We start from the raw sequence: 27,998 nt of genomic DNA, 5'->3' as shown, positions 1-27,998 counted from the left end.
GTGTTTGTTCAAATAGAGGTTTTACAGTAAGAAAAAAAGAGGCTTTTACAGTGCGAGTAAGAAAATTTTCTCATGTTATTTTCGCTGTAATGTTATAAAGCAGTACAAACAATTACCACCTTCTATAGTTATAACTACGAGCTGTCATGTTCCATGTTCAATTATGTATTATAGATGATCATTTCACTTGGGAAATGCAAATGCTTGAAAAACCCTAGCCGGGCCCTTTTTCGAACTAAAATACTGTATTGATGAAAAAAAAGCATCTTAAAATATAGCTGGAAACTTAGATTGGGCGAAGTTTTGTACACTCTATTATTCCAGGCATTAAGCTCAAATGCGAGCTAATGTAACAATTCTTGAAATACAGAAAAACTCAAGCTTTAAAGCTTAACTACACCGATATTAAAGACGGGCACAGAACTCTTATGACTCAGTATTCATTTCGACAGCATTCCACAGCGACCATCATACAAAAACCTAAATGCACAAAAACCTAAAATCACTAAAAAAAGGCTTCAGATGTGCATAAGGTAAAGGATATGATACTTGTATGTGATTACAGCAAAACTATATGTGAAATAACCTTATATTGAAACTGTGTGTAGAAGCTAGAAAAGATATAGCCATGCGCCAAAAATATAAGAAGCTTATATTAAAAGTTGTATCAACGTAAGCCATGTTGAGGATAATATATTTAGCTTGAAATACCATGGTACATGGATTTGCATTCATGAGAGAAATAATAGCAATCTATTTATTACCCACGTTGTTATAGATCATGTAACATACAGCAGATGCATCATATTTTTCATTTTGAAACAGGCTAATTTGTTTTCTGGCAAAGATATCGCCTTTTATGATTTGATAGACATGACTGGTGAAAAAAATATTAACAATATAAGTTTCGTTACATTTTAGAACAATGGACAGCATTAAAAGCACATAAGTTGAAGCTTATATATTTTGTGTGATACTCATCAAATATTTGAGGAATGACTAAAAGTCTTGCTTTTGCGCTCAACACCTGAAATGAATTATATATATATATACTTCAATTAAGGAGAATGTGTTTGAAGTATACAGCTTGTTGTGCAAGTGTTGCAAAAACCCAAAAATACGACCACGGCAACTTCGGTCAAGGTAAGCACAGATAACTTGTAAACAACTTTTAAACTTATATAGTAGTAAACTTAACTCATAACACCGAGAAAGGAAGAGTGAGGCAAGCACATAAGAGAAGCATTAAAATTTTACATTTTGGCCGTTGTTTTAAATTCCAGGTTTCTATAAAAAAACTAATAACAAAAAAATTGAGCTTAGTTAACTCGATTTTATACGCAAGCATGTAAATTGTGGTATAAATCTATATTGATAGCATATTTTCTAACTATAATGCCTCGGTCTTGTTGTTAATAGTAACGTAATAAGAGTGTAATTGATGACATTTATACCATCAATATATGTAGCATATCGGTTAAACTATTATTTATATTATTAATATGCGAAAACTAAGCAACTAAACCTATTAATATTTTTGTACAAAATAGTATCTTGCGTGCAACAAACACAGCTATACATAGTTTGGCAGAAATGTTAGACCGGATGTTGGTTCATAGTTTCTGATTTAAAATCCAATGTAATCAATCATAGAGTAAACAAACTTGCATTTGAATAGATCTTCGCTTAAAAAACTTGACCATGTTAATGAAGAGTGCGAAGAGGTCATTGCCAGAACTCACGATCGACTTCAAAATGGAATGGAGTTATGAAATATGTACTCTACTGTTGCCGTGTGTATGCTCTGCCGGTTTACGCATGCTCGGTTTACATCAGCAGCACGCCACTCTCGAAGCTTCCAGCGTGACTAGAAGTTGTTGCGATCACACCGTTCAGCGCAGTTTGTTGTACCGGTTCGGCTAAATTCAATAAGCTAAGCAAAATGTTGGCGCTAAGGAATATCGCTGTTCACTGTCCTAATTGTTTACCGTTGCAAAGACATATAGCCACACGTGCTCACGGGAATGTAAGTACGGCAGTGTTCTTTTATTATAGTGTTCTTCCTATAAATGCTCACCAAGATTAACCACAGTGATGCTCACGCAATATATTGTTTTGCAAACTGTACTATGATGTGTCTACGTGCCTTACGTATTAAATTGATGTTCATAAAGATGTGCTTACATTGCATTATCGACGAGCAGTGTCAGAATGTTGTGGTTTCCGATTTTTCATAGTCGTCTCATATTATGTTATGCACATCGCTTATTACATGTGGAATTATCTTGCTGTTACGATGTATTTTTAGAAACTAAGTATTTTGCGACATGCCCTCAGTAAAGACCTTTCTTTCTCTCACAGATTATAGTAAGTAATATTTTATACATATGTAATCTTCTAGGTATAATGACTGGACACATGTGAGTCTATCTAGTAGCTATGAGTAGGCAATATGTGTGGAACAATTTTGTGATTTTAAAAGTAAACTATGGTGTTTACAGTTGGCATAAGACGACGTCGTATTAGTCTATATTGACCTATTGATATAGATCTCGGACAGTTGAAAATTGAGATTATGCGCCTTTGTTAAAAGTTAATTTGTAATTATCTGACATTGCTGACATTCAAAGCGTTGTACCAGTAACACGACTTAGTTCATAAAGTCAGCGGCAGGTAAAATTGACTGGAGTGACTCATCAGAATGCAGACTGCGTAAGTCACATACCTTGAAACTATTAACACGAAGCATGAAGAAATTTGCACATGTAGCACCCATGTTGACATATCAACTGAAAGATTATATGAGCAGCATACTCAAAATTCAAATAAAGAGCTCTACTCACAATAAACGACGTTTGGCGTTATCGAACCCTCTAATACCTACAATATTTTATTCCTCTCCCTCCAACTGCTCAAGCTTGACTTTTTCATCATTGAATGCATTTGTAATCACTTTATATGGAAATGTGGATCAGCTACCTTAGCTTCAAACATGCAATTTCATAACATTATTAAACAATGATCATAAGATTCAGTTATAAGTTACAATTTAACTTGAAATTATATTTTTAATGGTTCTACCATTTTAGTCAGCCATGAATGCTAGTATTGCATTTTTTCTTGACTGCAACAAGTTGCGATTCTATGTTCTGTATATCAAACAGTGTAAAGAATAGAAAAACGGGCTTGAAAATTGATTGCAAGCGTTTCTTATGTTGTAGTTCCAACGGGGTCAAAGGATCTGTCATTGGAATTGATCTGGGCACTACAAATTCTTGTGTTGCTGTTATGGAAGGTAAAAGTGCAAAGATTTTGGAGAATTCCGAAGGAAATCGTACAACTCCATCTGTGGTGGCATTTTCAGCTGATGGAGAAAGGTTGGCAGGTATGCCTGCGAAACGGCAAGCTGTCACTAATTCCAGCAATACGTTTTACGCTACCAAACGTTTGATAGGTCGTCGATTTGATGACCCAGAAATTCAAAAAGACATGTAAGTATTACGACTAGTGATTGTCATCATTCTCCGTAAAAGTAAAGAATAAATTTGCTCATGCTTGGAAGGTACAAAGGTGTCTCTTGTTTTAGGAGAATTCATTATACTGCTTCACAATCTTGTCATGTCTTTTTGTAATAGCTTTACCTTTTACCTCAATAACACCTTAAATTCATGTAAACATGGTATTTTAGTGCATATTTACGAAATGGCAGTTAGGATATTTGTATAGCAACAATTTGTTGTGATAATTATTTTCACTTTTTATGATCCTGTTCTTCTACTACTACTCTGAGAACAGTGATGCGAACAGTGCATCAATATAGTATGAGGGAAAGCCCTGAACAAGGCACTCACTTTTCACTTGCCAATAGGTGAAATTTTTAATTAATATCTTCAATATACCAAATTATTCATCTTTGCAATTTTTTATGTAATGTTTGTACAGTGGAACCTGGGTTCTCGAACATAATCCGTTCCAGAAGGTTGTTCGAAAACCGAATTATTCGAGATCCGAAACAACTTCCCATTAGAATTAATGTATGTAAATTTTAATCCGTTTCAAGTCGTGAAAACAACTTCGGTTAAGTATTTTTTTAACATTTTACAACATAAACTGCACTTATACTGCTTACTATAAATAAAAATGGGTAGATTGTAGATTTTTGTCAAAAGATTTTTTATTTATGGTGATGAAAAAAATAACAAAAAGTAAACATTTTGTATGATTTGTTTTTAAAACATCGAAAACATTAAAGGTTAAAGTACAATACCAAAAATTGATAATGAAACAGCAAAAAATGCAACAGATCAGTTACATCAATAATTGCATTTAAACAACAAATGCGTTTGGAGGTGTCAATTAGGACAGTACATATAAGTCTAAAATGTTAAGCTATTATATTATTTATAGTCAGTCATATGTGGTGTGATAGACTTTTTGCTAAGTTTCAATTTATGATTGTATAAATTGCAACAAATTAATAATTTATGCAAAAACTTTGCTGTTTGCTAAATGATTTTAAATGTAATTGCAAAATTACTATGTTTGAGTAGGTTTGAACTCTTGAAATATTCTGCTCAGTAACAAGGAAGATTTCAGAGTTTGCTCTGGTTGAACTTTCATTAATCATTAATCATGTTTCACTAGATCATTTTTATAATTCTGCATATATGATCATCAATATATGATCCTTTAATATGATCATGAAATATTTACAAACCTCATTTTTAAACGGTTCACAATAGCTACAGATGGTAGTATTTTGCAAGGAAAATGTGTTTGTTTTTGTGTAGTTTGTTTACAAATCACTCATGTTTGTAAGCATTAAATTTTTTCAAAATTGTTCAAGAGTGCACAATTCTAAGATTTGAATGTATTTACTTTATGGAAAGTTTAAACTTGTTTAGAATTTGTTTTTCGAGGAATTCAAATTTGCTGATTTACATGTACTATATTTCTGAAGTTACACAGTTTATGCAAATCAGATGTCGTGAAACGCTTTTAAAATTTTTTGACTCATTTTTAGTCAAAGAATCGGTAGTATTCACGTAGGTGTACATAGCTTAGGATGGTTTTTAGACAGGATTCACATTTTAGAAGGAAAACACATTTCCCAGAATAGTAAAAAATTTAAAATAAACTGGCAATTTGTGGGATGAAGTAAAAACGTTTTGAATTATGGTTAGAATTAAATATTTTTTAAAATTATCTTTCACAATTTGTTTCATGCATATATTTTATTGTTATCTGCAATGAGAGGTCGCTAAAAATGTATGCGTGGCATAGATCAGCAGCGCTCTTTGGAAAAATATCTTAAGCGAAATACAGAGATGAAGGAAAATGATTACTAATTGCGAAGAGAAATTTAGATTTTTTACCACAACTCGAAAACATAAATCATGTGTGTTAATGCCATGATTTGTGTGTGAAAGTGAGCTATAATATCTGTACAGTCATCACACGTTCTAATCTCTTGATATTCAATATACTAGACCTAGCAAACTATTGTGAAAGTTTTGTAAGTGTTCATGTTTTTTTCAAAACTTTCATAAAGTTGTGAACAGTACATTTTTTCATCATTGTCTTATCAATAATTAAAAGCAGTTTATTATTGGTTCAGAATTACATATGTAAGGGTCGCTTCTTGAAGCTTGTATTGCAACTGTCTTGCTTACCAGTACATTGCTGCAAGATTGTTCTTCATATTGAAATATTCGTGTTGCACAAATTTTGAAAATAAGTTCTATGGTGTATCACTGCTTGGCACGTTTTAGGCAAAACGTTTCCTACAAAATAGTGAAGGCCTCAAATGGGGATGCTTGGGTAGAGGCCAACGGTAAAATGTACTCTCCTAGTCAGATTGGTGCCTTTGTTCTCATGAAGATGAAAGAAACTGCAGAGAGCTATCTTGGGAGCACTGCGAAGAATGCTGTCGTGACTGTTCCTGCCTATTTTAATGATTCACAACGACAAGTATGTGTTTTGACCTATGATGCCTTAGTAATTATTATTTAAAGTATAGTAGCCAAGTTATTCTCCATTTTTAGTTTGCGTTGAATGAGGGTATCATATGCTTTGATCAAAAATAGTCATCAGTTAAAATGTAAACAATTAAAACATCATGTACAAACCTACTACCTTGCATCATCTGTGAGAAGATTATACATTTAATGAAATATACCGTAAAACCTCTATTTGAACGCCATGGTGCTCTATTTTTCAACCATTTCCCTATTATTATTAATAGTGGCGGTCAAATGGAGATGGCATTCAAATAGAAGTGGAGTTCAATTAGAGGTTTTACGGTAAATAATAATCTATCAAATGCAACAAATATATATATTTAAGAACAATTGACGTGCAGAAACAAAACTTATCAACATCATTTGCTTGGCCAGTTGCGTTCTGATTGTTGCAACTGTTGAAGATGCGTTCGATCAAAGATTGCTGCTGATGGGACGAACATCTTCTGGCTGTTCAATACCTTCAACAATATTTTCTGACCACATTTTTTCTTCTGCACTTCTGAACTAGTCAATATTAGCGTCCAAGCAAGTTTTTGGGCAGATCAAAACTTTCAGGAGTTGCATTCCATACAAATCATCAACTTTTAGCACCATTGCTAAGCACAACGTTCAGCTTAAAACTATTTGTTCGTATACCATTGTGAATGTAAGCCATTTTTTACATTCATCAAAGTATCAAGACTGCGTTAAACAAGGAACTACTATTAGTCTGGTACAGTTATTAATTATTTCAGTGGTTCAGTTTTAATTAAAAAATCGAAAAGCTTTCAAGTTGGAAAACGGACTTGGGTATGAACAGAAACAACGAAAAACTAATTGTTCTTGATTATACTAACCGAGTCATTGTTAGTATGATTTTGTGGATACTGTTTAGTGATCACTTGCTATTGTGGGTTCGTAAAAATCTATGATTGTCAAAGTGGCGGCCAAATGGAGGTGACGTTCAATAAAAGGGTGGCGCTCTATTATTCAACCCTTCCATAGTGGCGGCCAAATAAGGGTGACGTTCACTTGAAGGATTTGCGGTAGATGTTAAGAGCACTCTTTTGTTATTGAGATTTATTTTTTTCACTCGTTCCACACATATAGCTGGTGTTGTTGCTATAATGTTAAGTTCAGTGACTATGCAAGTACAAAAATGTAGTATTTCAGTAAAGACTGTTTGCAGTAGATGTAGCAATTACACATTTCGTTATTTTTTATCTAGATAAAAATATAATCGTAAAGGTTGGTGATTAGCATTGGGTCTGTTTGTAATATTATGTGGTCAAAAACATGTACATCTCCAATCATATCATCCATTGATGCTCCAACCAATTAACTATTGATGTTATGAAAAACCAAGCTGATGGTTTAGGAAAGTTAGCTGGTGGTTGTTGAAGGCATATTCCTTTTTGTTCATTTTCACAAACACCTCGATATTGTATGAACAGGCAACTAAAGATGCTGGACAGATTGCTGGCTTGGAGGTTTTGAGAGTCATCAATGAGCCGACTGCAGCAGCTTTGGCATATGGTCTAGATAAGTCTGAGGATAAGATGTGAGTGAAGTTTGTGCAATTTTCTGTCGGTGGTAGTTTAAGAATTTGTATGCTGCAAGTTTTCTTCTTCTACTGTTTGTTAATTATACTATATAGTAAAAATATGCACTTGATTAATTAATCTCCCTATTCGTTTTAGAATCGCTATTTATGACCTCGGTGGTGGAACATTTGATATTTCTATCTTGGAAATACAGAAGGGAGTTTTTGAAGTAAAATCAACAAATGGCGATACCTTCCTCGGCGGTGAGGATTTTGACAATGTACTGCTAAAATTTTTGGTTGCCGAATTCAAAAGGGATTCTGGAATAGATGTGACTAAGGACCCAATGGCTTTGCAGAGACTGAGAGAAGCTGCTGAAAAGGCTAAATGTGAACTTTCATCATCATTGCAGGTACCTTGTCTTGAACAAATTTCTCCCTTAACTATTCATAATAACTAATAAGCCTATGGAGCACAGTGTGCCCTCGCCATACGACATTAATGGAGGTGGAGTTCAATTAAGGGAGTGGCGCTCTATTTGTCAACCTTTCTCTCGAGGTGACGGTCCAATAGAGGTGACGGTCCAATAGAGGTGACGGTCCAATAGAGGTGGCATTCAATTATGGTTTTTATGGTATTAAATATTTTACTTAACTTGAACTTTTTCATCACTAAAATTTTATTACCCATCGGTTTCCGCCTCCTTCCTAAAGTTTTTGCCAATATCATTAAAACCTTTTCCAACCTAATTCGACCAGAAAGTCAAAGCGATGCTGTTCTAGTAATGAAGTGGACTTTTTTTAGCAGATTGAGAGAAGTTGTTCATTCCCTGACCCACTGTTCGAAGGGATCTCAACTCCACCTTTGCAACTGGTTTCAAAGGGAAAATATTACATACCACTTTTTACACGAGGAATGCTGAACCGAGATAAATCGGTCATCGTATGTCTAGAGCAAGATTTGAATTAACTGATTCTTGCTGATGAAATCAATCAGTGTGTTGGGACTGTTAGTTTATAATCAGGTTTGGTCATGGGTCATGTGTTCTGTTTACAGACCGACATTAACCTACCATACCTTACAATGGACTCGAGTGGCCCCAAGCATATGAGCATGAAGCTGACTCGCTCCAAGTTTGAGTCGCTTGTTGAGTCATTAATAAAGAGAACGATAGCTCCTTGCCACAAAGCTATGCAAGATGCTGAAGTCTCAAAGAGTGATATCGGAGAGGTGTTGCTGGTTGGAGGGATGAGCAGGATGCCAAAGGTTGGTGAGGGGAGATAATTGAGTCAATATTTGAAAACTCATTTCAATATTCTGTATGTGCTGGATTTCAATATGTTAATCGTAATGCTTGGCTATGTCTATTCTCTCATTTCAATATAGACAACTGTTTTATGTCCCGTAGGTGCAGCAAGTGGTTCAAGAGGTGTTTGGTCGGAGCCCTAGTAAGTCTGTTAACCCTGATGAAGCGGTAGCCTTGGGGGCTGCTATTCAAGGGGGTGTGCTTGCTGGTGATGTCACTGATGTCCTTTTATTGGATGTAACTCCGCTTTCCCTTGGTATTGAAACACTTGGTGGAGTCTTCACTAAACTTATTACGAGAAATACCACTATTCCCACTAAGAAAAGTCAGGTCAGTACACAGCTTATTTATCGTGCTGATGAATTTAGCCAGTCATTTCAGCAGATCGGTGATTTGGTTAATAGTTTTACTTTAAAATAAACTGTTCTATTTCATGCTTTTTTCCATGTACTAAATTAAACAACCACATTGTTCTTCACTTTTTAATCGTTAGGATTTGCATGCCAATATTTTAATGTAATATTTGCAGATCGGGTAAGTCTTCTATTAATAAAATCAACTAAAAAACCTCTGCAAATATATCAACCAGCGAACTTTAAATGGTTGGTTTTTTTATAGTCAATGCTTATATGTTAATCTTTAGCAGTTTGATGCAGCTTATTTCTGCTGAAGTGAAGCAGTATTTGACTGGAAATTTAATTTTTCATAATATGACATTGTTTTCTTTGTCTTGTATTTTCTATATATTATTCCAGTGTTATTTTTTCAAATGACCGCTTTGATGTCAGGACTATTGACTATTGCAGGTCTTCTCCACAGCAGCAGATGGACAAACTCAAGTGGAGATCAAAGTGATGCAAGGAGAACGTGAAATGGCAGCAGACAATAAAATGTTGGGACAATTCCAGCTAGTGAGTTTATAAAAGAAAACAGTTCCCTCTGTTAACTGTTCTAGAATTGTCTTTTGGCAATTGTCACTTGGTATGTGCCTAATCATATTATTGTTATTTTCAGGTTGGCATTCCACCTGCACCAAGGGGTGTGCCTCAGGTTGAAGTGACATTCGACATTGATGCCAATGGTATTGTCAATGTTTCAGCCAGAGATAAGGGCACTGGCAAGGAACAGCAAAGTTAGTACCCGTTTTCTATTAATGAATAGCAAGTTTTTTAGAAAATTTAGGAACATAGGATCGATTTGAGAACCAGAACATGCCATTTAATTTAAGCCGCTGGGCTGATTCTCATCTGAATACAACCAGGCAATATCTAGTTTGCTGCATCCTCTCTACTTGCTATGCAGTTATTTTTTTGGCCTTCAGTTGATGACAACTACTAAAAGGACTAGTTGATGTCATCTGTACTACAAGGTTTGTTTGCATGTTGTTGCAGTTGTGATACAGTCATCAGGAGGTCTTAGCAAAGATGACATTGAAAATATGATCCAGAATGCTGAGAAGTATGCTGCAGAGGATACAAAGAGAAAGGAAATGGTGGAAACAATGAACCATGCTGAGAGCATGGTCCACGACACAGAGAGCAAGATGGAAGAATTCCGATCACAACTGCCAGAAGATGAAGTTAGTGTCTCATTGGTGTATTGTTCAGTCTGGTTAAAATACCTTACTTAATACAGGCTTTTAAAGGGTCTCTAATATTATTAGTGTGTTGTATAGGTGGTTGTTTACTTTACAGTATAACAAACTAAAAAAGGAAATCACCAAGTTGAAAGAGATGATAGCCAACAAAGACAGTCATGCACCAGAGGATATTAAGAAGGCTGCTGAGAGTATGCTGAGTCTCTAATATTATTAGTGCGTTGTATAGGTGGTTGTTTACTTTACAGTATAACAAACTAAAAGAGGAAATCACCAAGTTGAAAGAGATGATAGCCAACAAAGACAGTCATGCACCAGAGGATATTAAGAAGGCTGCTGACGAATTTCAAAAGGATTCACTGAAACTATTTGAAATGGCATACAAAAAGGTTTGCTTTAATCTACTATATAAACGGCAATCGTCTGTCTGTCCGCCTTATAGAGTACTGTACTTTTCGGACTATTAGCCGTTACCAGGTATCCAAGGCGCATTAATGAGAATCTCCGGTTAGTGAGCCTCTATTCGTCGTTTGCCGTTTTACACAAAAATGACGTAATTATTACGTCTCTATGGCTTTCTTTTAGCTTGATGACATGCGACGCTTTTTTTCTCCTCGACGTATTAGGGCTGATTCGTTTTCGGCAAAACGGTATTGACAATAGACTCTCTCGATATTAGAATTAAGCGATTAAATTTTATTAACTCTATGAAACACGATGCCGTTTTTGTGAACCTCTATTTCTGGGTTCAATTGCTAAATCGCTGTTAAGGTCACCACTTTTCACGCGGACAATTGTATTATCTCGAGTAGGAATAACATCTAGATTCTCTCACCTTCGACCTGACAAAGACACTACAATATTTTATTTTTACATAACATATCGTCGTACCAGTATCGTTGCATTCAGAGTTTTGATGGATAGCTGTTGGTGGAACAGTAACTTTTTTATACACACACTTCTATGCAAGAATTGTTATTATTAATTCAATATATTCGCGAATTTTATTTTGTTTTCTCATTTCGTATTAATTGTATCATTACCGAATCATCTCATATTGTAATCGTAGCAAGACAGACTCAATTTAGCTATTACTTGCTAATTATTTCACTGTTACATCTAAACCCTTTATAGTCGTTTTATTTTTAAAGATTATTTGACCTGCACGAAACCTTTTTTTTGTCATGATATGAAGTTTAAAAGTTGTTTGACAAAGTAAGTTTGAAAACCTTTACAGTTGTTTCAGGTGAAATGGCAAATGTTGTCATATGTTAAATACAAATCAATTTTCTGTTCAGTTTTTTTATTATCCGGGCAACGCTGGGTCGTACAGCTAGATGTATTAGCTTACACATCTTTCCTGTTAAACCCAACCCGTTAGTTTTTCGTAATTAATTTCACATTTTACAACAAACATTTGTAAGATTTATCGTGTAAGATTGCAAGTATCAGTTACTCTCCACTCTCTTATATTTACATACATTTACATACTTGGAGAAATATATATATAGATATATAAATTTAAATTATTTTATTACATTTATAAACTTCTTATGATATTGAAGTTTATAATATAAGTTTTGTAAAGTTTGTTTCATCGTTGTTATTATTTCAACTTGCATTCTTTTAAACATAAATTGAGTATCGTGTTTGAAGTTTAAACATTATTGATTTTCCTATCACTGTTATTATTACTTGATTAGTTTCCAATCTTCATTATTAATATTATTCTTTTATTCAACCATTTTTGGCAGGCATGGTTTTAATAAAATTTCAAATACAAAATACTATGATATTCTGTCATATTTTTTAGTCTCGTCGTATTCAAAGAATTGATGGATAGTTTCTGGTGGGACAGTAACCTTTTTATACCCATACACTTTTATGCGAGAATTGCTACTATTAATTTAACATATTCATGATTTTTATTTTGTTTTCTTAGTTTGTATTAATTGTATCATTACCGTATCATCTTTTATTGTAATTGTTGCAAAGCCGACTTAATTTAGCTATTACTTGCTAATTATTTGAAATTTACATTTAATCCATTTTACAATTGTTTTATTTTTTTCAATTTATTAGACTGGCAGAAAACCTTTTCCTCATGATATGAAGTTTGAAAGTTACAGTTGTTTGACAAAGTTTGATAAACTTTACAGTTGTTTTTATTTTCTCAAATTACTTCAACTACACAAACCACTTTTCTCATGATAGGTTACCTATCATGTTTTCTCGTGTTACCTATGTAGTTTGAAAGTTAGAATGGCAAATGATGTTATATGTTAAATACAAATCAATTTTCTGTGCAAAGACTTATTTTACTACCCGGGCAACGCTGGGTAGCACAGCTAGGCTTGGGGCCGTGGCGTTACTCGGGGATGCGGTGAGACCTTTTTCGCCCCGAGTACAGTGAGAGTCTCCAGGCATGGCTTTCCGGATGAATGAGTTGGCGAGTGCGAGACGATTGGTTGCGAATGCAAGGTGATTGATTGCGAGGTGATTGCAAGGCAATTGATTGCGAGGCGGGTGCGGGCCGATTGATTGCGAGGCGAGTGCAAGAACGCGATTGTCAACTGCGAGGCAGGTAAAAACTGGTCAGCTGAGGCGGGGGCTCAGCAGCAGAAGTGCGCGATCGTCAACTGCAAACATAGACGGGTATGAACAGATGCATGAATCTAGACACATGAATCTAGAATATTTACTAGATTTTACACGCATCTAGCTTTAAGACAAATTGCAAAATTCCATTGTTCTCCCCAACATTGACATGTATATGTGCATGCATACTCTGATCAGGACAACAATTTCAGTAGACTGCATATTTGGAGTTGTTTTACAGTATGAAAGACAACTCTCAATAAACCTTATGCTGCACGTAAATCTATTCCTGTAGGCAGGTAATGCAGCTAGTACTGAATATATTTCGTGGATACCGTACTTTTTAGACTATTAACTGCACCCTTATATAAGCCGCATCTGCTTTGCTTTCAAAAAACGATAATAAAACAATACATAGGCAGCACCTTTGCATAGGCCACAGAACTCAGGACGGTGAATTTTAACACGGCTGCAACTTTGCTAGTTAAAACGAACAGTGCTTAAAGGCACTGTTTCATTTTAACTAGTAATTGACGCTTTTTAAGTTAGAAAGCGTTAAAAAATTTAACCTAGTGCCTAACGGAGCAGTACCGTTAGGCATTGTTTCGTATTTTCTTTTACCGCCAGAGGTGCACTAACCGAAGATTCTGGTTGATGCGCCCTAGCCTTGAAAAACTACAGAATAGCCGCACCCTTATAAGCCGCATGGCTCAAAACATCAGAAAAAGTAGCGGCCAATAGTCCAAAAAGTATGGTATATTATTCCATTCATGAGCTTACACACATACAGTTTTGTGTGTACGTAACAAACTGCATCAACCATCTGAAAAATTGTTTTGTTCAGGTGGACAACATAACTGTGTTAGTTATTTTTAGTGTTACATCATTTGCCTTTCTGTTATACCACATGGTGGTGTGTTGTAGATGGCTGCTGACAGAGAATCAAATGCATCCTCATCATCTGACACATCCACTCAAGAGACTACGCAAGATGACAATGAACAAGAGCAACAGAAAAAAGAGAGCAAGTGAAATCACTGCTAAACAATATTTGATGCTGCCAAAATTATTCCACGCAATATGCTTAACATTTTATTGCGAAGTAACTTTGTAATTATGTAAATTGTGTGATAAGGTTTTGTCTGTTAGAACAATACTCTTCTTGACAAATGATTTAGCATAAAATTAACTAAACTTCAATGCAAATCCCACCGATGAGGATTTGCTGACAAACGGAAGAATATAAGGACATTGGATTGGTGTGAATGTATTTAAAATTATCAAAACTTCTATATATACATGGATTGTACAACAATGGATTTCTTCTTTTATTCGACTCTAGCATTCTTGGGATCACATCATGTCCAGCTACAATATAACAATCCAATCATAAATGATCCATTCATTTCGTACAGCATTCAGATTATCCGGTGTATCAGTCCACGAATCAGAGACTACAGTAGAGAAATGTCAATAAAATGCATACTCGGCTCTATATCAACTGAAGTTAATATTTTATAGTTGCAAATTATACTGACCAAATCATCATCATCCATCGGTACAGGCTCCTGTTCTACCTTATCACCACCTTTGTCTTCTAGGAATTTGTCTTTTTCCAACGAGGTTATGCTGCTGTTAGAGGCCTCATTGCTGTCTATCAATGTGATGGATTCTGCAATGAACAAAGAGTGTTTTGAAAACAATGCAAATGGCTTAAATATTTATAATTACCTCTCCTGTGCAAAATTTTATGGACCTTCACAATTATGGATAAACCAGTACCAAAGGATTTTTTTATTTCTATAGAGGAACACCTACACTTTGAATAACATACTTAATCCATCTGTATTCAAACATGAGTGCATGGGTTACCATACTCTAGCAGCGAATGGTATTCCAGGAGTTACATGTATGCTTCTAAAATCTGCTGTGACTGAAGAGCTAGTGCTAACAACAAGCAGTGGTTCTCAATAGACTCCTGGATTGTTATGGCTTTCATCTTGGAATACAGCATCTTAAAAACACTACGAGTATGTACTGAAGAGAATAGAAACTTGGATGTGACCAACAGTGCGATAAGTGAGCAGCTTTTACCTTTGATGAGAAGCAGCCAGAAATCAGCAGGTCCCTTTGTTACCAACAGAGCCTTCATTGATAACAGAAAATCATTCACTATTTTCAGAATTTCCTAGAAAGACAAAACAACTTCACTCATCCATACTCAGTGCACTATGCTGCATTGATATAGACCACTAGTAGCATCAATATAGCCATTTCTTATCTTGGACATAAATCTGTATTACCAGCAGTAAGCATGCACAGGAATGTGATCAATATGCAATGCACTGAAGACTGTATTAGGCTGAAACAGATTTATTTGTAATAGCTACTACCAACTAGATGTGGTTTAATTTGCAGTCAATGTGTAATGGCACACTTCCAGTAAGATACGAAATATTAAGGACCTACACAAAACAGCTGTTGATGATGTACATACATACATATGAAACAAAAGCCAATGACCAAGATTGACTTGTTTATTTAAAGTGTAGCAGCAGTGGATATGAAGTAGGAGCAGTAGTTCTATAGAGACTATGAGCACATGCATATATAAACTTCTGAAATCCATATAAACCCTCAATTACTTTTCAGACTGGGTACAACAGTAATAGTCACTAGTAGTTCAGGCAAACTAATCAGTCATTTTTATATTTCAAAAAAATATCTTCCAGCTAAATTTGACTCAAATGTATGCATACTAAATATTTGAGACTACCAAATTGATTGAGGTGAAGTTTAAAGTTGTATATTCATTTATCCAGACTAGTTTGCTGAGATTTCATGGCCGGATTTCAATTGACTGCAAGAAATAGCAATGTTAACAGAAAACAGGCCCACAAGTCAAGGTCAGCTTATGACATTGTTCTATGCGTAGTAGCTTGTAGATTAGCTTAACTGACGGCAACTATCAATATTGAGCTCTAAATTATCTACAAACGACCCTTTATTTTTCTGACTGCATAGTCATCAGATGAACTACTTGACATAAGCTATGTGGTTGCCTAGCAACAGTCTATGCTTCTCTAGCTGTGCAAATCAAACTAGCATTTAAACTGGGAAATGAGTTTTTAACAAAAAGCTTCTTTAAAAGGCCTCCCTGACCAACGTGCAACATAGCGAAGCCTCACTGATACCTCGTCATCCTCAGCCACAGCCTCAGCTCTGAAGGTCTGCAGACACTCTAGAGCCTTGTTGTATAGTGTTTCACCAATTGAATCCTGGACAAGCTGAAGAATTCTTTCAGCCATACTTTTGAATGCTACAAGGTTATTGCATACCATAATGGACATGAATATAATTGAGAAAATCGTTTCAAATGCTGTGTGTCAAAATTTTTTTATAACCTTCAAACTAAATTATATTTTCTTTCCCTGGTCTGCCTTCTAGACAACAGTATATTCAAATACTGCAGTCTACACACTTGACTGTTGCCAGTACAGTTACTCATATAAGAATGCATTTATATAGCAAAATGATTGAATTGTTTTCATACATAGAGCATAGCTAGAAATCCAAGTTGTTGCACTTTTTTTTCAAGTATTTAATAAGTATTGCAAAAATAAAATGGAAAATTTAATAGAAGCAAACTTTTCTCATTTTTGAAGCATTGCAATATAATATGGCTCTAAATGATAGAGAGAGGCATATGATAGGGTAAGCAGAGCATATCCCAAGAAATTAGGTGCTATAGCAAGGCACCTACGACAATGCTATAGCAAGGTGCCTGCAACAGTGCTATAGCAAGGCGCCTACAACAGTGCTATAGCAAGGTGCCTACAACAGTGGTATAGCAAGGCGCCTACAACCGCGCAGCTAGTAAGATTGGTTGGCCTGACTATAGTTAGGTTTATTTGAAATCATCAGAAGTAAAAACAGAGTGGTAATGAGTAATACAATTTTTTAGCGACTCTAGTTCATAGTAATCTACATCTGTTATTGACCTGCGCGACTGATAATGTGCAAGCATGCCAAATGATTAATGCATATTCTAAAGTGATTACTCCATCATAAACTTGTCTTTCTACAACTACGTTCACAAAATTCTTAGACTTGCCAGGGCTATGCTTTATTCAAAATAAATGGATAAGAAAATGGTGAAGCGACATTTCGATCACCTCTCAACCATTCTTATATCGAGTGCACATAAAATGAGACCTACCAGAGACAACTAACTTTGGCTGTTTTAGCATCATCTTGAAATCTTGTACAGGAGCAATGCTTCGCACCTAAATGAAGAGGTAAAAGGTAATTGTAACAGGTAATCTAATAGGCTTAAAGTTTAAGAAAAAATTAGAAGATTTTTCTATGAAAATAAAGTAGACAGTACTCGCCTCAGTTGGAATGTCTTCATCTAAAGATCGCAAGCTAGTTAGATTTGTCGCTTCACCATCTCCCTTGTCAGCAGGGTTGTGTGCGGAGTCAGTCACATTACTATACACATACATGTATATACATATATATACGTATAATAAAGACTATAGTCAATGCATGCACTCTGATCACAACCATTGTGAATACATTGCAGACAGATACAGAGAGACACTGAAATAGTTAAACCCTTAACTCTCTGGCCAATGCAAAAAGTGGAACCATCTGTATAATGGTTAATAGTGTGGGTTGGGTGTCTACACTAACGTTCTTCTTTAAACACACAGAACATATTTATCTCAATTATTTTATATTTAAAGGTTGACTTGCAACAAAATTCACATTACAGTTATTTGGTATCAAAAGATTCACCATGTCTTACTCTGTTGTGTTGTAGGTGCCAAATATGTGGGAATACGATTACAAGCTCTTTAAAACTCAAAAACTAACAGTTAATCGCAGCCACACGAGGCCGCCGTAGTTTGAATTCTGTTTCCAAAACGGCTCAAATGTGGCGTAGTTGTGAGAGATGGTTTCCGTTTACACTTTCATGCAACCTCATTCATCGAAATATTTTCACAAATATACTTCACGCATTCAATAAAACCATGTCTATTGTTCTTACGGGTCTGTTTTATCGTCATTTTAATGCTGTCACTTTTAGCAGTGATATATTACATCTTAACTTAACTTAGTGGTACTTATAAGGCAACATACTAGTAAAAACATATCAAGTAGAAGAACCAGCTAAGAATAGTAAGAATCTATGACATGACAAATTCTTATTTACTCCAGTCACTTGTCCTACCTGTCCTTGTAGAGATTATTTTCACCACCTTTCGTTAACTTCTCATTCTTCTCTAGTTTGTAGAGCTGGGTGAAGTTTTCTTGTTCTCTGTCAGACCATCGAGAACTGTATGCAGTGTTATTTACCGCATTGCTTATAGCAGACGATAGTTCAGGTAAACTGCATGTTTCATCAGCTGCCTTCGCTGCCAGCACCTACAAGTGTATGATTGAAGATAAATGCATGAACGATTGACATATATGTACTGAAAACTTGCAAAATACATTATATAAAATGGTGATTCCAACTAAACAATAAAGCAACAACCAATTTGGACCAATGCAGTTTTGAAGATTATTAACATAAAACAGTTGTGTGAGAAAGACCGATAGCTGACCTGAAATAAACGCTGTAACGTTGGGTTGGCAATATCGCTTGTCTCAAATGGTTTCCCTCTGTAAAAGATATACAATTGAAGGAATGATCAGCAATGCTAACTAATAAAACTCATCTTGCCATAATGTTGTATCTCTCAAATGATTACTAGATTACTGAGTTATCTTCTCCAAATACAAAGGGAAGATGATTCATACTAAATCTACAAAACGATACCAACTATGAAATCAAATGCAGCTAATTGACATGACACGCTGAACAGGTTTTAGAGGTTGGCTCTTGCCCTCAAACACGTCTAAGTATAACATGTATGAAGAATGCAAGCATAAGGAATGCCACTAACCTTACACATAATTATTCCTTGCAAGCGCACTTACTGATTGCGCCACAAATATCCAGAAACTTTTTAATTAGTGGGAAACTTCCAATTTCCAGCAACTAACTGATTTTAGTGAATGGTAGAAGTTTTCTTTCAAATCTAACGAACATACCCCGGCTGCAGAATGTTACTAATAGGCTAATGCTAGAGAAATAATGCTTGAACTTACACTTGGTTAACCACATATATCATAACATAACTAAAACACCCTTAGCACAAACAAGACAAATTTACACTCAGGTGAGACATTATAAAAAAAAGTTAGACATACTCTGGAATGGCTGACATATCCATTGCATCGATCAGCTCATCCACTGCTTTCAGTTGCTCCTTTGTTGGTCCTTTTTCTGCTGCATCCGCATTTTCTTCAGTATAAAGAGAAGGAAACTCCAATTCTCTCATGTCCTCCGTAAAAGGCAGTTCAACAAAGCATAATCCCTTCAACAGCGAGGAAGAATTCAAAATGCGAATAGAAGCACCATGCAACGTATAAGATGTTCAATTTTTTAATTTGACGACCATTAAACAGAAAAAAATGAAAATTTGTGGAAGAGCTGAAGATGAAATTTTTTTGAGGATTCTCATTACTATTATTTTCTTTCATAAAATAATTCATTCATTTGCTCTTGTTTGCTGTCATAGAAAAATAATTTATCAGAGCTGTCTAAATTACAATATTTCAACTATGAATTCTTTCAGTAGTCACACATTTTGGGGCTTTCGACCTCGTAGACCTCACTTATATTATATAAGATAAATTGCTTCATATGCTGATTAAAAAGCTTCCAACTAGAGCTTATGTACATGGCACTAAATTTTAAACTAATATAGATACATACTACCGTAAAACCTCTATTTGACCGCCACTACGAGAGAAGGGTTGAAAAATAGACCGCCACTCACTAATTGAACGCCACCTCCATTTGACCGCCACTTTGACTATCTTTGATCTTTATGAACCCATAACATCAAGGGATCAGTAGAAAAGTGTTCACAAAATCGTATTAATAATGAATCGTTTACATTAATAACAATCAATTCTTTCGTTGTCCATCTCTCGTTAAAACTTCGAAAGTAACACCTTAGAAATAATTAATAATGTTCTCAGGCTAATAGTAGTTCAATGCGGTCTTAATACTTCGAAGTACATGTACCTATATGAAAAACGATTTAAATTTACGATGGTAGATGGACTTTGAAAGCAACATCACAAAAATAATTAATATCTGTCTCAAGCTAATAGTAGTTCCTTGTTTAACGTGGTCTTTCCATTTCGAAGTACATGTACATATATAAAAAAAGGATTAAATTTACGATGCTAGCTGAACTTTGAAAACAACACCATAAAAATAATTACTAACTGTTTCAGGCTAAAGTAGTTCCTTCCTTACCGCGGTCTTAATACTTCGGAGAACATGCACATACAAACTGTTTGCAAGTTTTGGGCCAAAGGTTACGTTTAGCGAGCAAACTTTTACGCGTTGGGTTTGTGCTCAATGCAGCGCGTAAAGGTTTTGCTCTGCCATAAAATTGTTCGGACGCTAATATCAACTAGTTAAGCAATGCAGAAGAAAAGTTGAGGCCAGAAAATATTGTGGAAGGTATTGGAAAACTAGAAGACGTTCGTTCCATCAAAAGCTACAATCAAAACGCAGCTATCCGAGCAAACGATGAAAATATTTTATGTTAAAACCGTTAATTTTTGTTTCAGCATGTAATATAAGCATGGTTCGTTTATGTCACTTGTTCATGAATATATATTTGTATCATTTGATAGAATATCATTATATAACTTATAAATATGCATATTTACAGCATGTTATTTAATAGCATCCTTGCAGCAATCTCAACACGGCTTACAATGGATCATGCTCATAACACCACTTCTATTGCACATACAAAGCTAGTTTTGGCTGCAAACTGTAGCAAACATATCGATGAGTGCAATGAGCTTTTATTTAACAATGTTAAATAGAGATATAAAATAAAATGTCTTAAGATTTAGAATGCAGTAAAAATTGAAAATGCCAACAAATTACAAAGAAGGACACAGGCTATAATATCATCGCAGGTCAATTGCAAGCAATAGATACCAATTGGTAGAAATATTTCTCGGTTTTGGTTTCTCGATGCATATTTATTGAGAGATCTTTGGCAAGTTGGAGTTAAGTTAGCAGATTTATTGCATCCAAAAGGTTTAATAGCGGTCCACCGGGAAAAAAGAGCAAAATATAGGCGACATTCACTTCGCCCGTAATAGGGCTAAATTTATCTTTCGAAAATTCTATCTAACCATTTGAAAAATACACCGCCACCCTCTATTTGAACACCGCCTCTAATTGACCACTACTATAGAAGAAGGGATGAAAAATAGAGTATAATGGCGTTCGATTAGAGGTTTTACGGTAACTGTGAATATTGGGTCTAAGTCTAGAGTTATAACATTTTGTTTCAATATTAAAATTCTACTTGCACTTCCAAGCTGCCGTCATGGGCCGTTATGTATGTGTGATGCAGTCAATAGCATGGACAATGGTATTACTAACAATTGAATTAAAACTCAAAATAGGATTAAAAATCTTCCAAGTCTAGATGAAAGATGTTTTATGAATAAAGCATAACAAGCTACGTCTGTGAGGCAGTATGTTATAATTCTTACATTTTTGGAAAAAATCAAAGCAGGTCAAACTTCTTTTCTGTGTAACATATAGTTGGACTAACTTACTTAGTAGTTGCATTAAGAGTATAGGGAAATATGAGACTAGTTTTTAGTTGGATCAAGCGTGGCAAACCAACTAGTTTTAACTACTCATTTTAACCACTCAGTTTCCACAGCAGGTAGAAGTACTAGAATGCCATAGAATAGATACAAGTGCATACAACAGTATCAGCTACCTGCACTCCATCTGTCACAGGCATAAGAGCTCCTATAGTAGGACTAGAATTTGCGCTGTACACCTTCCTAACAACGGCAACGCTGTCTGTGTTCTGCAGGGCCTGAGTAAGCGCAGACACTGCCACGGCAGCTTCCTGGAAAAAGTCTGATTCGTAATTCACCAAAAATATTCAGTATTAGCAAACAGGCTTCAGCGCTGACAATCATCCGACTACACAAATTGTATCTTTGTAATTATGGTCAGCCATAAGAACAGATTTAGAGGCATCATATCTTCTGCAGCAGAAAGAAAGTACGCTCTCAACTACAATACAACATCTACTAAAAGATTTGAACCTGGTTGTTCTTCCTGCCAAGAACTAGCATGGTGTCTTTGCCAGCAAAATAGTGTCGCTTGATATTGGAGGAGGAAGTAAATCCAATAACACTGAACTCTCTCACGTCACACTTATATTTCATGTTTGCCATGTCGTCTGCAGTGAAGGGCACCAGGTCAGTGCCATAGCGATATCCTATCAAGTAGTATAACATAATTAGCTTCTTCGCAAATATTTATAAAAATATTGCATACCAATGTAGCTGGAAAAGCAAAAAAAATTTCACTGTGAAGGAACTAGGCTAATCAGAATGCAAATGAAATGCCTACCTTACTAATTTTAAGAAGCTTTGCACCCACATACCAGATGCTTTGTAATATGCCGCTAATGTGTCCATTAATTGAAGTGAATATCTTATATATCACTGAGACGCTGGCAGTCGCTTGTGTCTTGAGAGATCGTCATGCGTAATAATTATGTGCGCAATCATTCATGGATGTAGAAAGGTGGTTGAAGTGGCATAGATGGTAGTGTGCTTCGCTGGGAATCAGAATATCCAGGTTCGATTCCCGTGCGGTACAGTATTTTCCCAACCCAGTTAGCATGGATCCAGACAGACACGGCTCTTATTATAGTAAAGGCCAGTACGGTGGTAGTCCCGTGCGCCATGAGAGATTAGCACGTGTAATCACTATGTGCCCAGTTATTCCTCGACGCGGCAAGGTGGTCCCATGGTGCAGTTGGTAGCATACCTTGCTGCAACCAGGTATGCTACTAACTGCACTAACTGTACCAGATATCTGGCTGTACAATTGGCATAGCCAGATATCCGGGTTCAATTCCTGGGAGGCACAATCTTTTTTCCTAACGCACTTAGCGTGACTTCGGATGGACAAACACGGCTCTTTTTGTGGTAAAGATGATAGTAAAGATTGCCGTGGCATGCTTTAAATGTCATTTTCATCATCACATATTTGATAAAACAGGTAAATACCAAACACATTAAAATGATAAACAATAAAATAGTTATGTTTAATTCTGGTTCCCAAGAGACTTGCATTTATGATGCCATTAGCTATAGCCAGAATAGCTGACATTTACTAAATACTGAACTCCGATTATCATTTATGTTAATTCTATGACTTGTCTTCCTATGAACATAATGGGAAAGGCAACATAAATATTACTTTGTGAACTAACACAGGAATTTTTTAAATCGTTTTTTGTTCACTTTATTATTGAGATGTCTACAAAACGGTTGAACAGTTCCTTATCAGTTTTACTACCCTAGGACACTTATATTTCGCTAGTATTTAGTTTCGTGAGTAGCTCACAGAGTAAAATTTCGAAGCAACTTAATTTCGCAGCTCTGATGAGTGCGAAAATATAGTGATGTGAAAATAAATGCAGTGGAACAAACATAATTAGATTCCTCAGGTTCAGTTAACCGATAAAAAAAATTTCAATTTGCTACTAGTTTGTAATTGTGAACCGCAGGTAGAATGGTGTGGGCAAGGTCGATAATGCAATTTGATCGCTTGCTGCCATTTGTTTCTTGGACTATCAACAGGCCCGTTTTCACTGGGGCAGCTGGCCGGCTGAGCCGCCCCAACTTTTTGGGAATTTTTTACGGTAAGTACAGTCCAACTCGGATAACTCGCCCTCAGATAAAATGTAACATTTCATCTCAAACACAAGGTCAACTCGACCAGATTTGTTTTGTCAGTTCCAACGCAATGATAAATTCCTTCAGATAACTCGACCTCAACATCATTTATTCGACAAGTTATTTGCCCAACGGCCATGGACGCGGTTTTTATCGCTGTAGAATATCACTTCATTCCAAGCCATAGAGACAAACATCAACTTCTAGTAGTTCTTAGGCATCATTATTATCATCATCAGAGGCAAAATATTTTTGTTAACGACTTTTATAAAGGTTTGCAGAAGATTAAGTTTTATCAAACACCCGCTTGGCCATGTCCCATCGAAAGTGTAAAAGCCTCCGAATGAACTTAAAATTAAATCCGCAAAATTGATCTTTGTTAAAACGCTCAAAAGAAAAAGATGTCTTTTTTTCTGAGCGTTTTAACTGCGGTCATGTTTTGCCTATTTTAATTTAAAAACGTCTCGTCAGTCACATCACTTAAAACAAAACAAATCTCAAAAAATTACAAGTTATTGAAGAGGTGTCAGTGGTGAATCCAAACCTTTCCAGAGCCATGCTGCTTGTGTAGTACTGCGAGTGTCAGTGCATGTGTCTTATTTTCTTTCGACACACGGTGCTCACTGCATTGATTGATGTCCCCAGCAAACGCTATTAACGCGTGTGCATTTACATCAAATTCCTATCATTATAAATCATTGTAATGGGAAAATAATCATAATTAATTGCAAAATAATAACGTAATAAATTTTGACAGTCAAATTATTTTGTTGGTTTATATTTTAACGATGCTATAGTGGTCGTTAAAAACGTTAAAATAAATGTCGTTATAAAATTCCATTCTAAAGTATCAATGAACAAAGCTATTTAGTTTCGCTTTTTCGCTCGTTTATTATGATAGTTTAGTTTCGCACATGAAACTTTCGCGAGAGGATGACACCGCGAAAACGCGAAAGTTAGATGCCGCGAATACATAAGTGTCCTAAGGTAGTTTCTAGATGTCAGAATGACACGATGATATAGTTTACTGAACGAAACCAATTACTGTTCTCTGTTCAACAAAATTTATTCCCGACTAGCTGACCTTTAATGATATCTTCCTTGTCCACCTCAGTGCTAGTGTCGTCAGGAAGGAATGTGTCATATTCTCTCTTAATTTCCTCGTTAGGATTACGAACCGAACATTTCTTGAAAGAGGGGAGGGCCTCTCTTGTCACCTGCCAAGGAACACTTACTGCTCATTGTCACGTTAGTTTAAATAGCTACAAAAACCCAACTCACACCTTAAACTTACCCATTTAAAACCAGATATGGGAATTCGTACAGAAGAACCAATCACCAAGTCAGGATTCCATGCCATTGAATTCTTTTTTTTGCCTTCAAAGATGGACACTGCAGCCAACGCTTCTCTGTAGGAAATATCGGTAGAATTACCAAGCTGACAATTATATGTCTAAATAACTTCCTCTTCTCCCTCCTTCCCCCAATATTGTCCATCTCCAAACATCTACCACCTTCTTTAATTTTGTCTTCCCAACAGTTTCTGGAATACTTCTGCATCCCATATTATGATCAGAGAGGCTCTTCACACAACACCAAGAACTAGACCATCAAGGTGATGAAACCTTCTTACCTGAAGTCATAGGCACATCCATCCAATTCATTTACAATCTGTTGAACAATAGATTCGGATTTCGACTGATTGGCTGTTTTGGGCTTTGCATTACCATCAGGGGGTCGATCAGGTACATCCTTTGATGTTCCTGGTTGGCTGGTGTCAGGATCTGTGGTACTATCTTGACTGCTCGCAAGACCTCTGAAAAATATAATTTCTGATAAGCAACCCTTGGAAAGAAATAGACAAAACTGATTACATTGCAGCTTTGCTAGGGACTTTATTACAAAAAAATCTTTAATCCTTTTTATTCTTCCAAAAGACTTTACCCACAAATCAACAAGGTTAGCTCTATCGGTGGAAACACATCATAGCAAAATAATCACTTAGTCTTATAGTCTGAGGTCCTTGTAATATTCGGTCAACTTACACAAAATGCAATTCTATTTGATTTTCTTTCAAGCCCTGGATAATACTTTTTAGCTCCTGCGACTCCGACCTGACAGGGTTGTCCATGTTAGACAAAATCATAATTATTCGTCTCCCGTTGTCCATCTTCTTTTTTAGTTTCTTATCGGTGATTGAACTGTAAAAATATTTGAAACAGAATTCAACACGAAGTAACACAAGTGCAAAAAGTATGCTTAATATCCTATTGGCTAAAAAAAACTTTAGAATCAGCTGTTCAAGAAATGAGAGAAAATGGAAATTTGATATTCAGCTTGAGGAGTTTCTGCTGGTTAAATAATTTAAATTGTTGCACCATTGTCTATAAATGAATCTAAACATTAGTTTTCTTATCGACACATGGATAGAAATGCACTGCATGACAGGCAAGCACCGTACTTACTTTAACTGATTCATGAGGTAGGTAGAAACAACTATCAATGCATCGAGGACTAAACATTACTGGATAAGGAAAGTAGACCGTGTTGTTCTATTTGTGGTTGCCAAAGATAGAAAGTTTGAAAAAAGGATACAGTCTGCCCGATGATTGGTTGCTTCTAATTCTCCCTGGATATGTCTGCACAACTCCCAGTCTGCCGGCCTCAGGTCCATCTCCATACTAATATGCTGATAGTCCGTGTCCGTAGCAAGTTCATTGGCTGTTGCATCAGACCCGTATGAGAATAAGCAAAGCCTGTCATCTGATTGACTGAATATCTGCCACAATAATAACAGACTATATAGTTTTTATAAAAAAATTCGTTTTCGTAGAGTAGGATGTTTTCATGCAAAATGTTGCCAAAAACTTGATCCTTCAAATGTTACCTTTATACTCAGGTCAGTAAACCATTTATAAATGGAAAAGCTAAAAATATGAATTAAACTACCATGTAAATAATAGAACTTACCTTTCGTTGAACGAAAAGGCTGAGAATGTTTTTGGCTTTGTCCAAGTCGGAGGATCCATCTTCATTCTCATGGCCCATAGAAGGACCAACATCAAGGAGTAGACCAACAATATCCTAAACATATACTCTGACTAGTTGACAAATAGGTAAACTCCAATAACAAAATTCCACAGAATATAGCCCAACAATATTTGGTGCTGACACATTCTGATTACCCATCTGAGAATACTATAAAGAGCTATCTGGTAGCCTTTTAACTCGATAGGATGACAGACGCTACCCTACTCACATATCGGCAAATCTTTATGTAGGCATGCATAGTATTAGATATTGCTATGCTTATTATATGGAACAGTAAATGTGAGATTTATTTGTTTAGCTAACGACTGAGAAATAAGAGGAACTTGAATTATCTTGTTGAAGCCTGGTTAATAATGGGTTTCCCGAATGTGTTTTCGTCTATAAAATATCCACTTTGCAATAGTAATGAAGAATAAATTGATTATAACGAAGTCTTTGAAGATTGATACACATTTATCATTTGTTCATGTGGACAAATTATAAGAATAAGCTACAAAAAGCTAGAAAGTAACAAGTCCTAATTTCTGTTAGGTTTAGAGTAAAATGACACGCTTGAGGATTACGTTACTCCAAAGCATTATCATCAATTTGTTATAATTGTAGTTCAATGATTAACTTTTTTTAAACAAATTGTTGGGAGAACGCCAAAACCAAATAATAGCTTGTATACCAGCACCACCATTTTCACCAATGCTGATGTATTTTAAAATTAAGCAGCCATCCTCAAATAACTGGTCGAAAACCTTGATGTTTTTTCAAGGTGTGGTCAAACATGCATATTTTATACAGTTACAAGACTAATACTTCAAATGGCCTAACAGCTGGTGTTTATATGTAAAAGACTGTTACATAACATGATGTTAACAGCTTGCCTCACATGAACATGATTCAATAAGACCTTTCAATAAGATTACGCCCTTGCGAATAAAAGGAAAGGAATGCATACTAAAATCTTACCATTGCTCAGTGAAAGCACATTCCACTTGATATCACGTTTTTTTTAAAGCAATGCAGTCAAGATAGCCCTACAA

At 35.6% G+C, this 27,998-nt stretch overlaps 2 protein-coding genes across 3 annotated transcripts; one reads left to right on the top strand and one right to left on the bottom strand.

The window, feature by feature from the left end:
* The first annotated feature begins 1,849 nt into the window (after positions 1–1,849).
* Positions 1,850–14,523, top strand: LOC137392908 (stress-70 protein, mitochondrial-like). The gene is made up of 13 exons (XM_068079273.1): positions 1,850–2,026; positions 2,309–2,367; positions 3,222–3,491; positions 5,772–5,970; positions 7,457–7,563; positions 7,703–7,958; positions 8,603–8,812; positions 8,955–9,182; positions 9,659–9,763; positions 9,867–9,984; positions 10,244–10,431; positions 10,698–10,838; positions 13,972–14,523. Exons 1-13 carry the CDS (start codon positions 1,943–1,945, stop codon positions 14,077–14,079), a joined length of 2,073 nt encoding a protein of 690 aa, XP_067935374.1. The 5' UTR covers positions 1,850–1,942; the 3' UTR covers positions 14,080–14,523.
* On the bottom strand, positions 14,292–27,998 carry LOC137392894 (X-ray repair cross-complementing protein 5-like). 2 transcript variants are annotated; one of them, XM_068079254.1, is made up of 19 exons: positions 27,925–27,998; positions 26,887–27,000; positions 26,512–26,695; positions 26,382–26,430; positions 25,962–26,117; positions 25,550–25,732; positions 25,211–25,325; positions 25,001–25,133; positions 22,270–22,445; positions 21,933–22,067; positions 19,309–19,475; positions 18,660–18,717; positions 18,284–18,477; positions 17,439–17,538; positions 17,267–17,333; positions 16,242–16,366; positions 15,142–15,235; positions 14,586–14,719; positions 14,292–14,415 (listed from the first exon to the last, which is right to left on the bottom strand). In XM_068079254.1, the coding sequence occupies exons 1-19, from the start codon at positions 27,925–27,927 to the stop codon at positions 14,401–14,403; spliced, it is 2,202 nt and encodes a 733-aa protein (XP_067935355.1). In that variant the 5' UTR covers positions 27,928–27,998; the 3' UTR covers positions 14,292–14,400. The 2 variants fall into 2 exon arrangements, with proteins under 2 accessions (XP_067935355.1, XP_067935362.1); XM_068079261.1 differs by having other exon boundaries at positions 18,660–18,696.

Source organism: Watersipora subatra, chromosome 1 (assembly GCF_963576615.1).
Source record: "Watersipora subatra chromosome 1, tzWatSuba1.1, whole genome shotgun sequence".
In the NCBI taxonomy this organism is placed as follows: domain Eukaryota; kingdom Metazoa; phylum Bryozoa; class Gymnolaemata; order Cheilostomatida; family Watersiporidae; genus Watersipora; species Watersipora subatra.
The sequence above is the reverse complement of the archived record's forward strand: the minus strand, read 5'-3'. Positions and strand labels throughout refer to the sequence as shown.

Coding starts and splice junctions, on each gene's coding strand:
- LOC137392908 (XM_068079273.1), top strand. CDS start 1,943: ATGTTGGCGCTAAGGAATATCGCTGTTCACTGTCCTAATTGTTTACCG. Junction 5,971..7,456: donor TTAATGATTCACAACGACAA/GTATGTGTTTTG, acceptor TTGTATGAACAG/GCAACTAAAGATGCTGGACA. Junction 9,183..9,658: donor TTCCCACTAAGAAAAGTCAG/GTCAGTACACAG, acceptor TGACTATTGCAG/GTCTTCTCCACAGCAGCAGA.
- LOC137392894 (XM_068079254.1), bottom strand. Junction 25,134..25,210: donor CCATATCTGGTTTTAAATGG/GTAAGTTTAAGG, acceptor GTTCCTTGGCAG/GTGACAAGAGAGGCCCTCCC. Junction 17,334..17,438: donor ATGAAGACATTCCAACTGAG/GCGAGTACTGTC, acceptor CTCTTCATTTAG/GTGCGAAGCATTGCTCCTGT.